Below are 18,376 nucleotides of genomic sequence, written 5' to 3'. Positions count from 1 at the left end.
CCCTTGATTCCTTTAACCCTAAGAGCTAAATCTAACTCTCTCTTGAAAACATCCAGTGAATTGGCCTCCTCTGCCTTCTGTGGCAGAGAATTCTGTGGCGGAAAATATATTACCTATATTCTGCTTGTTTTTTAAAAAAAAGTTTAACTTGTTTTTATTTATTTATGGTCAATTCTTCTTGTTCATAAAAAAATAAAAACAAGATTAACTTTTTTTTAAAAGCAAGCAGAATATATTATCTATATTCTGCTTGTTTTATTTAAGTTAAACTTGTTTTTATTTATTTATGATCAATAATTCTGCAAAACGTACCTGCAATAGTAAGAAATCTGAATAACTGCAGTTTTTTGCTCAAGACTAGAGCCTCTGCAGTTTATTGGGTCTCTCCGAAAAGGCATTCTTCAATGGCCAGTCTAAAAGTTATTGGCACAAAACTAACATCTTGAAAATGTCTTTAATTTAAAAGCAAATCTGTAGCTTATAAACTACAATAGACCGTGAGTTGCATACCAACTTATAGCATTCTTAATGTTCCAACGCTACCAAAGGACTGGGAGGCCTTGCTGCAATAACTCTAATAAATAGAAATGGGAATAATTTTAATCCTTCTTAAAATGGCTTCTCATTAGAGTAACAGGCAGCCGATTACATATCACTGTTGTCTCAGCACACTTGTTTCGTGAATAACTGCATCCTTCAGCACAAACTGCAAGTTACACCACATATATTTTTACTTACCTCATTTCTTGCTTTTGGACGGTCAAGGAGAATTTTTAGTGCAAACCGTTCTCCAGTTGATTTTTTCATGCAAACTCTAAAAATGAAATCAACCATAAAAGATAAATGGCAGATGATTAGTTAACTCCTCCCTCCAACAAGTATCTTCACCAGATTCTACCCCTCACCCACACACTAGGGTCAATTTACAGCAGCCAATTTACTGACCAACTTGCACGTTTTTAGGATGCAAGAGGAAACCAGAGCACTGGGGAGTAAAGGCACGCAGTCACAGGGAGAAGGTGCAAACTCCACACAGGCACACCCAGGGTCAGACTTGCTCCAGGATCTCTGGCATTATGAGGCAGCAGCACTACCACCTTAGCAGTTCCATTTTTTAACAGAAATTATAAATTCTGGAACGTTACTGCCTATCCAAAGTGTTCACAACAAATAATATTAATTGGCCTAGAGCAGAAAAGATTAAATGCAGGTCATGTTGAACCAAAAATAGTAAAAATCCAGTTAAAAAAAAACCCACCCCAATGTTTCCTCTGCCTCCATGAGAAAAGGCACATGTGGGTTATGACATGTGGGTAAAAAATATTATTTTGCTCTGATTTGCTTGCATTTCTAAATTAATAAATCTCCAACAGAAGCCATTCACTTCTGTTCCGAAGTCCAGACCTGCGCTGATTTTTTAAAATAATAAACCAAAATTGTACAGAACATGGTTTACCACTGAATACAAGAGCATGAGCTGATGCCCGTGCAAATTAAAGTTTTCAGGAACAGCAAGGGAAAAATTAAAGATTATATCTTTGTAAAAAAATCTCCCCAAAAACTGTTGGATGGTATATCTGGTCATTCTCCTATTTGGGGAAGCTAATTCAACGCTGCCAATAGTTCCGCTACAGAATTTCTAAACTACCACCACTAGATTATTTTCATTCTGCCCCTTCTGCAACACCTTGTGAAACAACGGTGCTCAAAGCGCACGACTCTCAAACCTCTTCACTTCTCCCTGTAACTGTTTTCTAAGAATAAGATAGAAATTCTTCATTTCACTTCCCTTTATTATAATTCCGCTGCATTGCAGAGGAGAATATTTGACAGATTGCAAATTATATTTGCCAAGTCCTTAATTTTATGAGTAGGAATGAGGCCCTGGTCTTCCTGGAAGTTTATGGCTCATCTGTAGTCATGCCAGAGTGAGTAATAATTGGCCATACTGAACCAGTTTAATTTTCCCTGTCTTATTACTCCCAAAATCTTGATGGGGAAATCTCTCACACAAGATTCTATTGACAAGTGGTTGCACCTAATTTGCAAATGTAGTACTAAATCCACTTTGACTTTTAACATAACAAGCAGTGCCAGGAATCCATCACAGAATATACATTGTCAAATCTTCATTTTATCAGGGATTATAAATACATGCGTTTATTCTCTATCAATATTGTCCTGGTATTCCGTTTAGTTTAGAGATATGGCACAGAAACAGGCCTGTCGGCCCACCGAGTCCGTGCCGACCAGCGATCCCCGTACACTAGCACCATCCTACACACTAGGAACAATTTTTTTACTGAAGCTACTTAACCCACAAACTTGTACGTCTTTGGAATGTGGGAGGAAACTGGAGCCCCTGGAGAAAACCTACACGGTCACAGAGAGAATGTACAAACTCAGCACAGACATAGTCAGGATAGAACCCGGCTCTCTTGCGCTGTAAGGCAGCAACTCTACCACTGCGCCACCATGCCGCCCCATTTGGTGAAATGAATGTGAATAGACTCATTCAATGACAGGTGAAAGATATTCACCTTCATCAAACACCTCAATGCGTTTTCCAGATGGGCAAGCAGATTCAATTAACATTCAACTTCATATGCTAGTTAAGGTGATGACTTTCATGTTTGAATAGATAAGCATGAAAGATTACACATCAGAAAGCTAATGTAAGATCATCAAGTAAGATGAACTCAGGCACCAAAGGAAAGGACCAATCGTGAACCCAGCGAACAATTGCTACTGCTGATTGCAGTCTTATAGAAACATAGAAAATAGGCGCAGGAGTAGGCCATTCGGCCCTTCGAGCCTGCACCGCCATTCAATATGATCATGGCTGATCATCCAACTCAGTATCCTGTACCTGCCTTCTCTCCATACCCCCTGATCCCTTTAGCCACAAGGGCCACATCTAACTCCCTCTTAAATATAGCCAATGAACTGGCCTCAACTACCTTCTGTGGCAGAGAATTCCACAGATTCACCACTCTCACCTCGGTCCTAAAAAACTTCCCCCTTATCCTTAAACTGTGACCCCTTGTTCTGGACTTCCCCAACATCGGGAACAATCATCCTGCATCTAGCCTGTCCAACCCCTTAAGAGTCTTGTACGTTTCTATAAGATCCCCCCTCAATCTTCTAAATTCCAGCGAGTACAAGCCGAGTCCATCCAGTCTTTCTTTCTTGATATGAAAGTCCTGCCATCCCAGGAATCAATCTGGTGAACCTTCTCTGTACTCCCTCTATGGCAAGAATGTCTTTCCTCAGATTAGGAGACCAAAACTGTACGCAATACTCCAGGTGTGGTCTCACCAATGCCCTGTACAACTGCAGCAGAACCTCCCTGCTCCTATACTCAAATCCCCTCGCTATGAATGCCAACATACCATTCACTTTCTTCACTGCCTGCTGCACATGCATGCCTACTTTCAATGACTGGTGTACCACGACTCCCAGGTCTCGTTGCATCTCCCCTTTTCCTAATCAGCCACCATTCAGATAAGTCTGATTTCCTGTTCTTGCCACCAAAGTGGATAACCTCACATTTATCCACATTATACTGCATCTGCCATGCATTTGCCCACTCACCTAACCTATCCAAGTCACGTTGCAGCCTCCTAGCATCCTCCTCACAGCTAACACTGCCCCCCAGCTTCGTGTCATCCGCAAACTTGGAGATGTTATGACAATAGACAATAGGTGCAGGAGTAGGTTATTCAGCCCTTCGAGCCAGCACCGCCATTCAATGCGATCATGGCTGATCACTCTCAATCAGTACCCCGTTCCTGCCTTCTCCCCATACCCCCTCACTCCGCTATCCTTAAGAGCTCTATCCAGCTCTCTCTTGAAAGCATCCAACGAACTGGCCTCCACTGCCTTCTGAGGCAGAGAATTCCACACATTCACCACTCTCTGACTGAAAAAGTTCTTCCTCATCTCCGTTCTAAATGGCCTACCCCTTATTCTTAAACTGTGGCCCCTTGTTCTGGACTCCCCCAACATTGGGAACATGTTTCCTGCCTCTAATGTGTCCAATCCCCTAATTATCTTATATGTTTCAATAAGATCCCCCCTCATCCTTCTAAATTCCAGTGTATACAAGCCTAATTGCTCCAGCCTTTCAACATACGACAGTCCCGCCATTCCGGGAATTAACCTAGTGAACCTACGCTGCACGCCCTCAATAGCAAGAATATCCTTCCTCAAATTTGGAGACCAAAACTGCACACAGTACTCCAGGTGCGGTCTCACCAGGGCCCTGTACAACTGTAGAAGGACCTCTTTGCTCCTATACTCAACTCCTCTTGTTATGAAGGCCAACATTCCATTGGCTTTCTTCACTGCCTGCTGTACCTGCATGCTTCCTTTCAGTGACTGATGCACTAGAACACCCAGATCTCGTTGAACATCCCCTCTTCCTAACTTGACACCATTCAGATAATAATCTGCCTTTCTATTCTTACTTCCAAAGTGAATAACCTCACACTTATCTACATTAAACTGCATCTGCCATGTATCTGCCCACTCACACAACCTGTCCAAGTCACCCTGCAGCCTTATTGCATCTTCCTCACAATTCACACTACCCCCCAGCTTAGTATCATCTGCAAATTTGCTAATGGTACTTTTAATCCCTTCATCTAAGTCATTAATGTATATCGTAAATAGCTGGGGTCCCAGCACCGAACCTTGCGGTACCCCACTGGTCACTGCCTGCCATTCCGAAAGGGACCCATTTATCCCCACTCTTTGCTTTCTGTCTGTCAACCAATTTTCTATCCATGTCAGTACCCTACCCCCAATACCATGTGCTCTAATTTTGCCCACCAATCTCCTATGTGGGACCTTGTCGAAGGCTTTCTGAAAGTCGAGGTACACCACATCCACTGACTCTCCCCTGTCAATTTTCCTAGTTACATCCTCAAAAAATTCCAGTAGATTTGTCAAGCATGATTTCCCCTTCGTAAATCTATGCTGACTCGGAATGATCCGCTTACTGCTATCCAAATGCTCAGCAATTTCGTCTTTTATAATTGACTCCAGCATCTTCCCCACCACTGATGTCAGACTAACTGGTCTATAATTACCCGTTTTCTCTCTCCCTCCTTTCTTAAAAAGTGGGATAACATTTGCTATCCTCCAATCCACAGGAACTGATCCTGAATCTATAGAACATTGAAAAATGATCTCCAATGCTTCCACTATTTCTAGAGCCACCTCCTTAAGTACCCTGGGATGCAGACCATCATGTTGCATTCAATTCCCTCGTCCAAATCATTAATATATATTGTAAATAGCTGGGGCACCAGCACTGAGCCTTGCGGTACCCCACTAGTCACTGCCTGCCATTCTGAAAAGGACCCGTTTATTCCTACTCTTTGCTTCCTGTCTGCCAGCCAGTTCTCTATCCACATCAATACTGAACCCACAATACCGTGTGCTTTAAGTTTGCATACTAATCTCTTATGTAGAACCTTGTCGAAAGCCTTCTGGAAGTCCAGATATAACACATCCACTGGTTCTCCCTTATCCACTCTACTAGTTACATCCTCGAAAAATTCTATAAGATTCGTCAGACATGATTTACCTTTCATAAATCCATGCTGACTTTGTCCAATGATTTCACCACTTTCCAAATGTGCTGCTATCCCATCTTTAATAACTGACTCTAGCATTTTCCCCACTACCGATGTTAGACTAACTCGTCTGTAATTCCCCATTTTCTCTCTCCCTCCCTTTTTGAAAAGTGGGGTTACATTAGCTACCCTCCAATCCTCAGGAACTACTCCAGAATCTAAAGACTTTTGAAAAATTATCACTAATGCATCCACTATTTCTGGGGCTACCTCCTTAAGCACTCTGGGATGCAGCCTATCTGGCCATGGGGATTTATCGGCCTTTAATCCATTCAATTTACCTAACACCACTTCCCGACTAACCTGGATTTCACTCAGTTCCTCCATCTCATTTGACCCCCGGTCCCCTGCTATTCCTGGCAGATTATTGCAGTCTTATACAAATATCTGAATTGACAAAGAATCAAATTACCCTCAGTAGATTGTCAAATGTTTCAGACCAACCCAAACTTAGGTTGAACACTTGTAGCAAAAGTTACATGTCAAAACTCTTCTCACAACCTTCAGAGAATAGCTTTGAACAACTCTTCAGTGGAAGCAAAGTAGATGCATTTTCATGACTTTGTAAAACATGAATCAAGTTTTGCCAAGGGTAGTTATAATGGATTTGACTGCGGAAACAGTTGGGGCAGGTGAACAAATGGAGAGGCAACCCTGTTATTCTAGCTTCTTATTTATTCACATCAGTAATTTGGAAAAAAAGCTAAGAGTCTTGGCTGTGATGCACCTGCAATCACCTCCTAACAAAATACATAAATAGGTCAATGAAGCCTAAAAGGTTGAGAATGGAGAACTACTTTCTGGTCAGAGCAGAATTCATTCCAAGGCACTAAAGCTGTGAGGCGGCAACTCTACTGTGCACCACCGTGCTATGGTTTTTATGGTTTGAAAATTGGAAAGCATGTTCAGTGCGAAAGGAATGCAAGTAGATTACCGATTACCGATTACCGGTTAAGAACTGCATAATGCATGAATACTGAATTCTTGCAATGAAACAGCAAGTGTTTGTACAGTAATCCGAAGAAAAGCAGCTAACATTCAGCAAAATACTTTGATATTTAGTTGGATTTTTGAGTGGTTATAGTACGCAGCAGTTAAAATGGAAAACAACATTCTTTGGTATTAAAGCCCAATAGTGTAATCCTATTTTTCAAAAAGCTATGATGACATCAGAAAATTTTATAACCTATTTAATATAAAATTATCCAGAAATTATACATTATTGTAAATTTAATAAAGTCACTAATGAAAGAGCTCTGATAGTATTCGGAAAGACAGGCACTAAAACGTGTAAAAACAAAAAGGAATAATTTTGTTTGATCAGAGGCTTTTTCAAACTTCAGCTCTCCAATTGGTAAGTGAATGAAGCCCATATCTGGTACAGAAAGCAGAACAAAAATGTCAGGATTATTTCCCCACATTGGTTCAGTTGGCTAGTTTAAGCCGGAGGTCAAGCATTAAAAACGATCCAGTAAGCATACTGGTTTAACAGCGTAGTCAGATTGGGCAGAGCTTGATGCTGCAAACCAGTGGTTTGAAGCAAATATTGCCAACAAAACATCCTTGAAGAATACAGCTCATTGAATTCCTCTGAGTCTTCATTCACCTGGGACAATAATTCTGAAATGTTTAAGTACACTTAATTCCACAATCCCATGCAATAAAAGAAAATTAGAAAATGCTGGAAATACTCAGCAAGTCAGGCAACATCTGTGGAAAATAATATTATAATAATATATTCCTTTATTCGTCCCTCACCGGGGAAACTTACAGCGTTACAGCAGCAAAGTGGATAGCAAGAGAGCAAGAGATCATTCATTATAAATAAAAGATACATAAATTGTCATCAGTTTTCTGTGTGTTCTTAGCTGTTATTGTTGTCTCGTCTGCTGGGAACAGTGCTGATTGTGCAGTCTCACAGCAGCGGGAAGGAAGGACCTCCTATATCTCTCCTTCAAGCACTTGGGGTGAAAGAGCCTGTCACTGAAGGAGCTACTCAGTGCAGTGACAGTGCACTGAAACAAAAACAAGAGAATTAACATTTCATCAGGCTGAAATGCTAACTGCCGCTCTTTCCACAGCTGCTGCCTGACTGCACATTAACACTATCCTACACACACTAGGGACAATTTACATTTATACCAAGCCAATTAACCTACAAACCTGTACGTCTTTGGAATGAGGGAGGAAACCGATGATCTCGGAGAAAATCCACGGGGAGAACGTACAAACTCTGTACAGACAAGCACGTAGTCAGGATTGAACCCGGGTCTCTGGCGCTGTAAGGCAGCAACTCTACCGCTGCGCCACCGTGCTGCCCTCCAAGTTCTCTTCAAGTATGATTTTTCCAGAAATCAACTGACTATTTATTTACAAACTGTATAATTATTCTTAATCCTCTGTGTCAGTATAGGCATGGACTGCATTGAAAGTCGAGCTGACACTAAAAGAATCAATGATTTTCATGTGTTATATATCAAAAATGACTGCAGCAACAGAGGGAAGGAACCAAAGATAATAAGTTTGTTTTGCCAGACTGCATTTGTATGTTCAAGATATGCATTTTAAGTGAAGCTGGAAGAGATGCAATAATCCAGCAGTCAGCTGCAGCTGATCAAAACATTCTGTACTCTCAGTGGACTTGGCATTTTGGGAACAACATCAGAGAGGAATTTTAAAAAAAAAACAACATTTAAATCTTTCACAAAACCTCCTACATTATCAATCGTCTCACTAAGTAAAAGAGCAAAAAAATAGTTCAAATTAAATGTAAATAATTGTGCCTCAGACTTGTCACATAGTCACCACCAACAGTGGCAACATCAACAAAACAGTCCTACAATACCTCAGAGTCCCTTCCCATCAAGTAAAATAAAATTCCCATACACCGCCCATTGCCCTTTATCAAGTCTTTTATAAATGGTTTAGTGAGCTGGGTACAAACTTCAGTCACCTGCTATAATGCATTAGTGAAATTCTAAAACAAGGCATTATCTCAAGTGAACTTTGATCAAGTCTGCAATCTCCAAAGGCTGCACGATGAACAACTCTATCCACATTTGATTCTCTTACCGTACAGGCCCGCTAATCCCAGCTCCCAGTTTCTGAGTCCAGTTAATTGCGTACTCATCTAATATGGAGGATTCCTGTCAAGGAAAATTCCTGTTAGTATCAACTGACAATTTTGCTGTCTTCAGAGACTAGATTTTTAAATCCAATTTTAGCCAACATTTCCATTGCATAACTCAAGTGGAATTGGTATTTTTAAATGAGAGGTGTACCCAAGTAGTCAATGTATTATAATAACCTTTGCCACTGCACAGCGAAATGTGAACCGAAATCTAATTTAAAATTCTTTATGTCCGTCTGCTATTGTACACATGCAAAAAATGTCACAGAAACACAGAAGAAAGATACCAATGCTGGAGTAATTCAGCAGGTCAGGCAGCATCTCTGGAGAATGGGTATCAGGGGTTATGGGGAGAAGAGAGAGTCAATAGTGTTTTATTGTCATATGTTCCAGATAGAACAATGACATTCTTACTTGCAGCAGCACAACAGAATATCTAAACATAGTACGTTGTAAACAATAAACAAGAGAGAAAAAAGTTCAAAGTGTGTATGTATATACACACATACTCACAAATACATATACGCACGCACGCACGCACACACATACGTACACACAAAAACAAACAAAAGGTAGGAGAATGGAGTTAGGAGTGAAAGATAGATCAGCTATGATTGAATGGTGGAGTACAATTGATGGGCCGAATGGCCTAATTCTGCTCCTATCACTTATGAACATGGATAGTTGACATTTCCTGACCCGCTGAGTTACTGCAGCAATTTGTCTCTTTCGTTGGTATAAACAAGCCTCTGCAGTTCCATGTTATTACAGAAATACAGAAACACTTACATTGAGACAGGCACTTTAAAGACATTGTGAGGGAAATGCTCCATGAATGCAAGGTACAAGGCATTTGATACTGCGATGGAGGATACAGCAGTCTAAGTAACATGGCTATCAAGTATTGAAGTACCAGCAGTCGGGAGCATGATGTACGCAAGATTACAGGGAGCCCAAATACTGAGCTGGAGCATGATGGCTTGACCACACAAGACGCGCTGAGCGTTCATCTAATTCGCGAGGTTTTCTCAGAACATTAACACCATGTTCTGGAAGCAGGTCACATTTAGAAAGTTGGAGGTCCGAAGAATTATGGGAATGCTGAATTTTACATGGAGACCAGAAGCTGGTAGATCAATTCTGGTTAGTGGGTTGGGGGAATTGTGCCGAGATGGATTGGAAAATATGCAATTAGTGGAGGCAGAGGGGCTTTTGAGAAAGTGAAGAGGTCTGTAGAAATGAAAGAATGACACTGGACTGAGAATGGAGGGGTTAAAATTGTGACTGGAATTACTAAAGGTTCACCGGCATTCAGGAGAGGATGGGACTTGGGGCACTGAAGCGACATGCAGAATTAATCCAGGCCTAACATCCACTCCCCCAATACCGATCCAAAAAAAATTATCTTTCTATTCTCATTTTGTTAATTTTTTCATTTATTTTCCTATGTTTTTCTACATTATCCAACCTCTATCATTACCTCATGGGTTGCTTTCCCTCATTTTTCCTCTTCCACTATCCATCTCTTCCTCTGTTTCACAGTAAATTGAGGAATCACGAGGGGTTGGAGGAACCAAACAAGGCAGCAAAAAAGCAGTTCAACAAAGTCGGACAGGAATTGCGTCAATTTAAAGGGTTCGCCAAAATGCACATGGAACATGTGGCCAGCAAAGTAGGAACCACTGTAAGCAGATGAGTGTGTTAATTGATGGGGGCATGAGTGGTCAAATAGGAGCAGTTGGTACACCAATTTCAAATGGTCGACTCTTACGGTAAAGTTGGCCAACAATGTAACACAAATTACATTTGTTTGAAGTCAACTGCAGAAATACATGAAAATTGTCAATATAAGTGTGAAATTGAGCATAAAGACGGAGATATCAGAGGAAAAAATTCCTCAGTCATGTGAAGTAGCAGCTTCCTGCTTTATTTTGTTTTCTAAATTCTGATCTACTGACTGTAGCCAAATTTTCAAAGTGCTGTGAAATTTGCAAGTGCAAGTCTTGAGAAATGTGGGCTGAGTAATTGTGGCTTGTGCAAGTAGATGCAAAATAAAGAAGGAAACAGAAAAAAATGGACAGAGTTTTTAATCCCTCATCCTTGCACACTGGCTACTTCTAGCAGGTTCTCATGCCCTTACCAAACAAGGGCACATCTGAGGTGATTTATGATGAGTTGTGTGGTTGTAAAGGCATTGGAACTACTTCTATGATTCCGGAAATATGCCTGTCCACCACTCATGCAAAATAATGCCTTTAAATTCTAAAAATTATTGAACATTTAAATTTAATTTAGTTAGGTAATGTGAAAAATATTGCTAAAATGGAAGAAAGATTTCTGAACACAAGATTTAATTTAAAAAAAATCTCAGCAATTGGTATTTAAGATAAGGATGCTGCTCATTAGAGTGATAGAATTTTAAAAATCTCATGTAGTCGAATCGGAAATTGATTGCAATCCACGCTGCATTTATTTTCTTTGCAAGTGAGTCGCAAAATATTTTGCAGTTTGTGTCCTGTATGTTTGCCCTCCTATTAAAATACTGATCAGAACAATTATGATTTTTTTCCTGCATAATATATGCTTGCACTTTTGTCGCTTTTCTGGGCAACAATTAAAACAAAGGCAAGCACATCTGGAGAGCTTTGGATTTGCAAAAGGAAGACTCACGACCATAAATTAATCAACAAGCAATTTGCACCCAAAGGCCAAGAGATGAACAAAACTATAGAAAACTATTTAAAAGTTAATACTGATAACATTTGAATGACTGTGGGCAAGGAGAAGGGAAAGGGTGGGAGCTGGAAGAGCCAAATACAAATGGAACTCAGCAGGATTAAAATCCTTAACTAATATTATCCAATTTAAAATGTTTTTCTGGAATTGTGCCTTGTCAGGATAGGCAACCACCTCCTGGTCAATGAGAAGCCCCCAATAAACTACTATTCCAAATAGTTCCACTGTCCTGATTAAATATTACTGATTGCATGCCTCGTTGTCACCTTCCCCTCAGCTAACAATGTACCATTCTACATTTCCTTGATTATCGTCCCCATTGATCTGTGTTTTCACACCTTACCCTTCCATATCTCTATGTCTTCCTCTCCCCTGACTCTCAGTCTGAAGGTCTCCACCCGAAACGTCACTCATTCCTTCTTTCCAGAGATGCTGTCTGACCTGCTGAGTTATAGACAATAGACAATAGGTGCAGGAGTAGGCCATTCGGCCCTTCGAGCCAGCACCGCCATTCAATGTGATCATGGCTGATCACATGGATCACATGGCTCTGCAAATGGAAAGGCAGAAGGGAAAATCGGAAGTGTCGGTATTACAGTATAGCAAAGGGGATTACAGAGGCATGAGGCAGGAGCTGGCCAAAATTGACTGGAAGGAGGCCCTAGCAGGGAAGACGGTAGAACAGCAATGGCAGGTATTCCTGGGAATAATGCAGAGGTTGCAGGATCAATTTATTCCAAAGAGGTGGAAAGACTCTAAGGGGAGTAAGAGACACCTGTGGCTGACAAGGGAAGTCAGGGACAGCATAAAAATTAAGGAGAGGAAGTATAACATAGCAAAGAAGAGTGGGAAGACAGAGGATTGGGACTCTTTTAAAGAGCAACAAAAGTTAACTAAAAAGGCAATACGGGGAGAAAAGATGAGGTACGAGGGTAAACTAGCCAATAATATAAAGGAGGATAGCAAAAGTTTTTTTAGGTACGTGAAGAGGAAAAAAATAGTCAAGGCAAATGTGGGTCCCTTGAAGACAGAAACAGGGGAATTTATTATGGGGAACAAAGAAATGGCAGACGAGTTAAACCGTTACTTTGGATCTGTCTTCACTGAGGAAGATACACACAATCTCCCAAATGTTCTAGGGGCCGGAGAACCTAGGGTGATGGAGGAACTGAAGGAAATCCACATTAGGCAGGAAATGGTTTTGGGTAGACTGATGGGACTGAAGGCTGATAAATCCCCAGGGTCTGATGGTCTGCATCCCAGGGTACTTAAGGAGGTGGCTCTAGAAATAGTGGAAGCATTGGAGATCATTTTTCAATGTTCTATAGATTCAGGATCAGTTCCTGTGGATTGGAGGATAGCAAATGTTATCCCACTTTTTAAGAAAGGAGGGAGAGAGAAAACGGGTATTATAGACCAGTTAGTCTGACATCAGTGGTGGGGAAGATGCTGGAGTCAATTATAAAAGACGAAATTGCTGAGCATTTGGATAGCAGTAATGGGATCATTCCGAGTCAGCATGGATTTACGAAGGGGAAATCATGCTTAACAAATCTACTGGAATTTTTTGAGGATGTAACTAAGAAAATTGACAGGGGAGAGTCAGTGGATGTGGTGTACCTCGACTTTCAGAAAGCCTTCGACAAGGTCCCACATAGGAGATTAGTGGGCAAAATTAGGGCACATGGTATTGGGGGTAGGGTACTGACATGGATAGAAAATTGGTTGACAGACAGAAAGCAAAGAGTGGGGATAAATGGGGCCCTTTCGGAATGGCAGGCAGTGACCAGTGGGGTACCGCAAGGTTCGGTGCTGGGACCCCAGCTATTTACGATATACATTAATGACTTAGACGAAGGGATTAAAAGTACCATTAGCAAATTTGCAGATGATACTAAGCTGGGGGGTAGTGTGAATTGTGAGGAAGATGCAATAAGGCTGCAGGGTGACTTGGACAGGTTGTGTGAGTGGGCGGATACATGGCAGATGCAGTTTAATGTAGATAAGTGTGAGGTTATTCACTTTGGAAGTAAGAATAGAAAGGCAGATTATTATCTGAATGGTGTCAAGTTAGGAGGAGGGGGAGTTCAACGAGATCTGGGTGTCCTAGTGCATCAGTCAATGAAAGGAAGCATGCAGGTACAGCAGGCAGTGAAGAAAGCCAATGGAATGTTGGCCTTCGTAACAAGAGGAGTTGAGTATAGGAGCAAAGAAGTCCTTCTACAGTTGTACCGGGCCCTGGTGAGACCGCACCCGGAGTACTGTGTGCAGTTTTGGTCTCCAAATTTGAGGAAGGATATTCTTGCTATGGAGGGCGTGCAGCGTAGGTTCACTAGGTTAATTCCCGGAATGGTGGGACTGTCGTATGTTGAAAGGCTGGAGCGATTGGGCTTGTATACACTGGAATTTAGAAGGATGAGGGGGGATCTTATTGAAACATATAAGATAATTAGGGGATTGGACACATTAGAGGCAGGAAACATGTTCCCAATGTTGGGGGAGTCCAGAACAAGGGGCCACAGTTTAAGAATAAGGGGTAGGCCATTTAGAACGGAGATGAGGAAGAACTTTTTCAGTCAGAGAGTGGTGAAGGTGTGGAATTCTCTGCCTCAGAAGGCAGTGGAGGCCAGTTCGTTGGATGCTTTCAAGAGAGAGCTGGATAGAGCTCTTAAGGATAGCGGAGTGAGGGGGTATGGGGAGAAGGCAGGAACGGGGTACTGATTGAGAGTGATCAGCCATGATCGCATTGAATGGCGGTGCTGGCTCGAAGGGCTGAATGGCCTACTCCTGCACCTATTGTCTATTGTCTATTCTCAATCAGTACCCCAGTAGAGTTACTCCAGCGATTTGTGTCTAACTAATATTGTCACCTGTTTTCACCTATCATTTGCTAGGCTTTGTCCTGCCCCCACCTCCTTTCCAGTTTTCTCCTCTCTACTATAAGCAGTCTGAAGAAGGGTACCGACCTGACACATAGCCTACCTATGTCCTCCATGTCTCTCCAGACATGCTGTCTGTCAGTGTTACTCTAGCATGTTATGTTTTATTATCGGTGACAGGTACAACTCTACCATTGATAAATACATCAATCCAATTGCTTTTCAAAGACTCTGGCTTCTAACTGTCCTCTCATTTGGATGGATCTGAAATTCTGCAGTGATCATGCTGGTAATTCCGCATATTTACAATTTGGCACTTCTTTTTATAGGAAGGATGATAATGATTAGATGCGAGTGTAGAATTGGTGGTTAGGTTCCTTGGCAAATTTGCAAAAACGTAATTTCAGACAGATGGTTTTCTGAACAGGAAAAATACTTCAGCTGGCAACCTCAAGTTTGCCTTCAACAATTCATGAACATCTTCAAGCAAGTAACCAGAATTATATCCTGCAGTAGATCGGTCAAGAGTTTGTTAAAACAACCTATAAATCAAAGAGATTCAAACTTAGGAGTAACCAAAAAGTGGAAAGATATTAAATAAAAATATAAACTAAAAACATAATGTGCTGTAAACACTCAGGTGGTTAGATCTCTCAAGAAAGGGATTAATATTTCAGCACAGCCAATCTTTTTCTGAACTGAAAGAGATATAAAAACAAGTTGCAAGTTGCAGAGAAGACCAGCAGCAAGAGAAGACAGGACAAAGACAATATCTGCAATATTTGAGACTAGTCAATGCTAGGGCAGCTAGAGGTGATATTGCGTAAGGAAAAAACAATGCTGGGGGAACTTAGCAGATCAGGCAACATCTGCCGAGGGAATGGGCATGCAGTATTTCAGAACGAGACCCTTCTTCAGATTGAAGTAGAGGGGAGAATGCTGATGATGATTAGGTTATGTGCTGCATAAAGCACAGCTGTGGGACATGCGCAGCTGTCCGGCTGACAGGTCTGGCTGTCAGAACAGAACCAAAACTCACAGGTGAATGACCAGCATCAGAAATGGTTAGTTCTAGTACACACTGAAAGAATGTGTTAGCTAAAGTTAGAGATTTCAATACTGAATCTAGAAAGCTGTAATTTTCCCTTATAGAATATGGGGTGTTGCTGTTCAAGCCTGCACTGTGCCTAGCTGTAACAGTGCAGGCGGCAACAGACACATATGTGAGAGCAGTACTATTTTTTTGTAAACAAAAAAGTGCCAAGACGCACCTTTAATAAAGATAAACGCAAATAGCTGGAGTAACTCAGCGGGTCAGACAGCATCTCTGGAGAAAAGGAATAGGTGACATTTCAGGTCGAGACCCTTCGTCAGACTGAGGGTATCGGAGTTACTCCAGTTTTTTGTGTCTATCTTCCGTTTAAACCAGCATCTGTAGTTCCTTCCTGCACCTTTAATAAACATATGTGTCACGTGGCTGGAAACAGAATAATGATGTTTTACATTTTAAGCGGTGCCGATGTGCCGTGTTGCTGTGTACCATCACAAAAGAAGCACTAGGTGTGAGCAATATGGAGAATTGAATTGAAGTGACAGGTAACCAGATCTAGTCTCATCTGTGAACTGACCAAATGGACCAGAGTGACCACCCAATCTGTGTTTGGATTCCCTAATGTAGAGGAGAGCACTTTGTTGACATTAAGTCCAGCATGCTAGATCAGAAGAAGTGCATCACTGCTTTACCTGGAAAAATTGCATCCTTTGGATGATGGCAAAGGAGTGAAGGAACATGTGCTACATCTCCAGCAGTTGATGGGAAAATCCCTTAAGACCAGGAATGATTGGCAAAGATAGAAGAGCAAACCAGGGAATCACAAAGAAATGATCCATTTGAAATGCTAAAAGGGAATGGGAATGTGTGTCTGGTGCAGGATGATCCATTGAAAGAAGGCTAAGAGGTAGAAATTAAGGACCAGAGGACCTCTGGTAGGCAACTGTCTCTGCAGTCTTGGAGTGAGAGAAGATGTGCAGAAAATAGATCAGATACAGAGTAAGACACAAAAGGGTTGCTAAGGTAAACAATCAGCTATAATATTGATGAGCAACAGTACTTCTCCTGCTACTATTTTTTTAATGTTCTTTTAAGATTGAGAACTATACTATTGCAGATCCTCCATAATGTATTCCATGAACTTCCCCCTACCCGAGTTATTTTCCCTAGTGCAAATATTTTAAAATACTTGTCATCAAGAAAAAGAAACAGCCAACCAATGACAACTCTATTGGTGACAACTAATGAATAAGATATCATAAGATTTGTAAAACCAAATTATCACTTACATTTGTACCAATAGAAAATTAAAATGATTTAATTTTCAACCCAGTTGAGAATGCTGCAATTTAACCAGCCACTAAATTTATAACAAAACCAAACCAAAAGGTTTCATAATCTACGAACATGTTGTATTTAAGATTGCAGTCATTCAAGCAAAACTCATTCCAAAAGGTATAACAGATGTTAGAGCTTCGTTTTTAAATAGAAGTACAATCTTGTGTCTATTTACGTACAGGAAGGAACTGCAGATGCTGGTTTACAAGCACAGACATAAAATGAAGGTATTTATTCACAAAATGCTGGAGTAACTCAGCAGGTCAGGCAGCATCTCGGGAGAGAAGGAATGGGTGACGTTTCAGGTCGAGACCCTTCTTCAGACATAAAATGTTGGAGTAACTCAGTGAGGCAGGCAGCATCTCTGGAGAGAAGGAATAGGTGACGTTTTGGGTCGAAATTTGAAGAAGGGCCTCAAACCGAAACGTCACCCATTCTTTCTCTCCAGAGATGCTGCCTGTCCCGCTGAGTTACCCTAGCATTTCGTGTTCCGTTTACGGCAATTCGCTGATGTGATTGGATTCAATAATTCACCCATGCAGGTCACTATTTTTCACTTAAGTGGATCCGCTTCGAAAAAAGTGACGCGATTAACCACATTAAAACCACAAATGGAGACCACATTTTTAAAGTTCTCAATTCCCAAAGTCAGTGTGCCATTCTAGAAGTGTCTACGTCTTTTCCTGTCAAGAGTAGACGACACAGAAAAGCGGATGCACGTTGTGATACCCTCAATTTGAACCTCTTCGTGCAGCAATTGTTTGATCCTTGAATCTAAGGAAGGGTCTCGACTCCAAACGTCACCTATTCCTTTTCGCCAGTGTCCCGCTGAGTTACTCGGCGTTTTGTGTCCATCATCGGTGTTAACCAGCATCTGCGCTTCCTTCCTACACGATCGTTTGAGCCTTTCTCAGTGGCGTTTTCGCTCCCACCCCCCACACGTTACATCGCCATCGCGTTGTGGACACAGCATCACCCTTCCTTACCTTGATCACTCTGTCCACACCGTCCTCGGACATGCTGCCGATGGGGGCCGGGGGAAAAAAATAACGAGGCGGAGTAGAAGAAAGGAGAGAGGGCGTAGAAAATAGATGAGGCCTCGCAGAGAGAGAGATCGAGAGAACAGTCAGAGCAGGTTCGGGGGAAGATGGGGACAAGGCCCGGGTACAGTCAGAGTGAAGGGGAGCGGGGAGAGGTAAAATAGATATATATTCCTCTTTTCAATCAAGCTCGGAAAGACACACGGTGAAGGATAACATCAAATCGAAGGCCTCTCCATCTTGGAGGTGGAGTGCACGTCTACTCTCTTGCTTTCACGCCGGCTGCGAACGCTCCTGTGATCCACGGTCCGCCATTGCCGGCCTTGGTCATGTTGGCGAGTGCGCATGCGCCGTCGCCAAGCGCCATACGTCACTGTAGGACGCCGCAGCGTCCCCCGGTTGTCATGGCATCCGCCGCGGAGGCTGTAGGGATTTGTAGGAAATAAACTGCAGATGCCGGTTTACACTGAAGATAGACAGAATGCTGGAGTAACTGCAGAAATAGATATGATTTTTTTAACAATCTGTTAGTTTTATGGTTACCATGAAAACTGGGTAAA

The 18,376-nt window shown here is 41.7% G+C and overlaps 1 protein-coding gene across 2 annotated transcripts in view; it reads right to left on the bottom strand.

The window, feature by feature from the left end:
• mapkapk5 (MAPK activated protein kinase 5) overlaps positions 1–18,142 on the bottom strand; it is a 45,543-nt gene extending 27,401 nt beyond the window's left edge. The window contains exons 1-3 of one of the 2 annotated variants that reach the window (XM_078421189.1): positions 17,763–18,142; positions 8,715–8,788; positions 739–814 (exon numbers count right to left, since the gene is read on the bottom strand). In XM_078421189.1, coding sequence (XP_078277315.1) covers positions 739–814; positions 8,715–8,788; positions 17,763–17,795 — 183 coding nt within the window. In that variant the 5' untranslated portion in view covers positions 17,796–18,142. Of the gene's footprint in view, positions 1–738; positions 815–8,714; positions 8,789–17,762 lie in introns of those variants that run through there. The other variant, XM_078421190.1, reaches the window with a different exon arrangement.
• Positions 18,143–18,376: the final 234 nt, after the last annotated feature.

Source organism: Rhinoraja longicauda, chromosome 25, assembly GCF_053455715.1.
Source record: "Rhinoraja longicauda isolate Sanriku21f chromosome 25, sRhiLon1.1, whole genome shotgun sequence".
NCBI classification, from domain to species: Eukaryota; Metazoa; Chordata; class Chondrichthyes; order Rajiformes; family Arhynchobatidae; genus Rhinoraja; species Rhinoraja longicauda.
The sequence above is the reverse complement of the archived record's forward strand: the minus strand, read 5'-3'. Positions and strand labels throughout refer to the sequence as shown.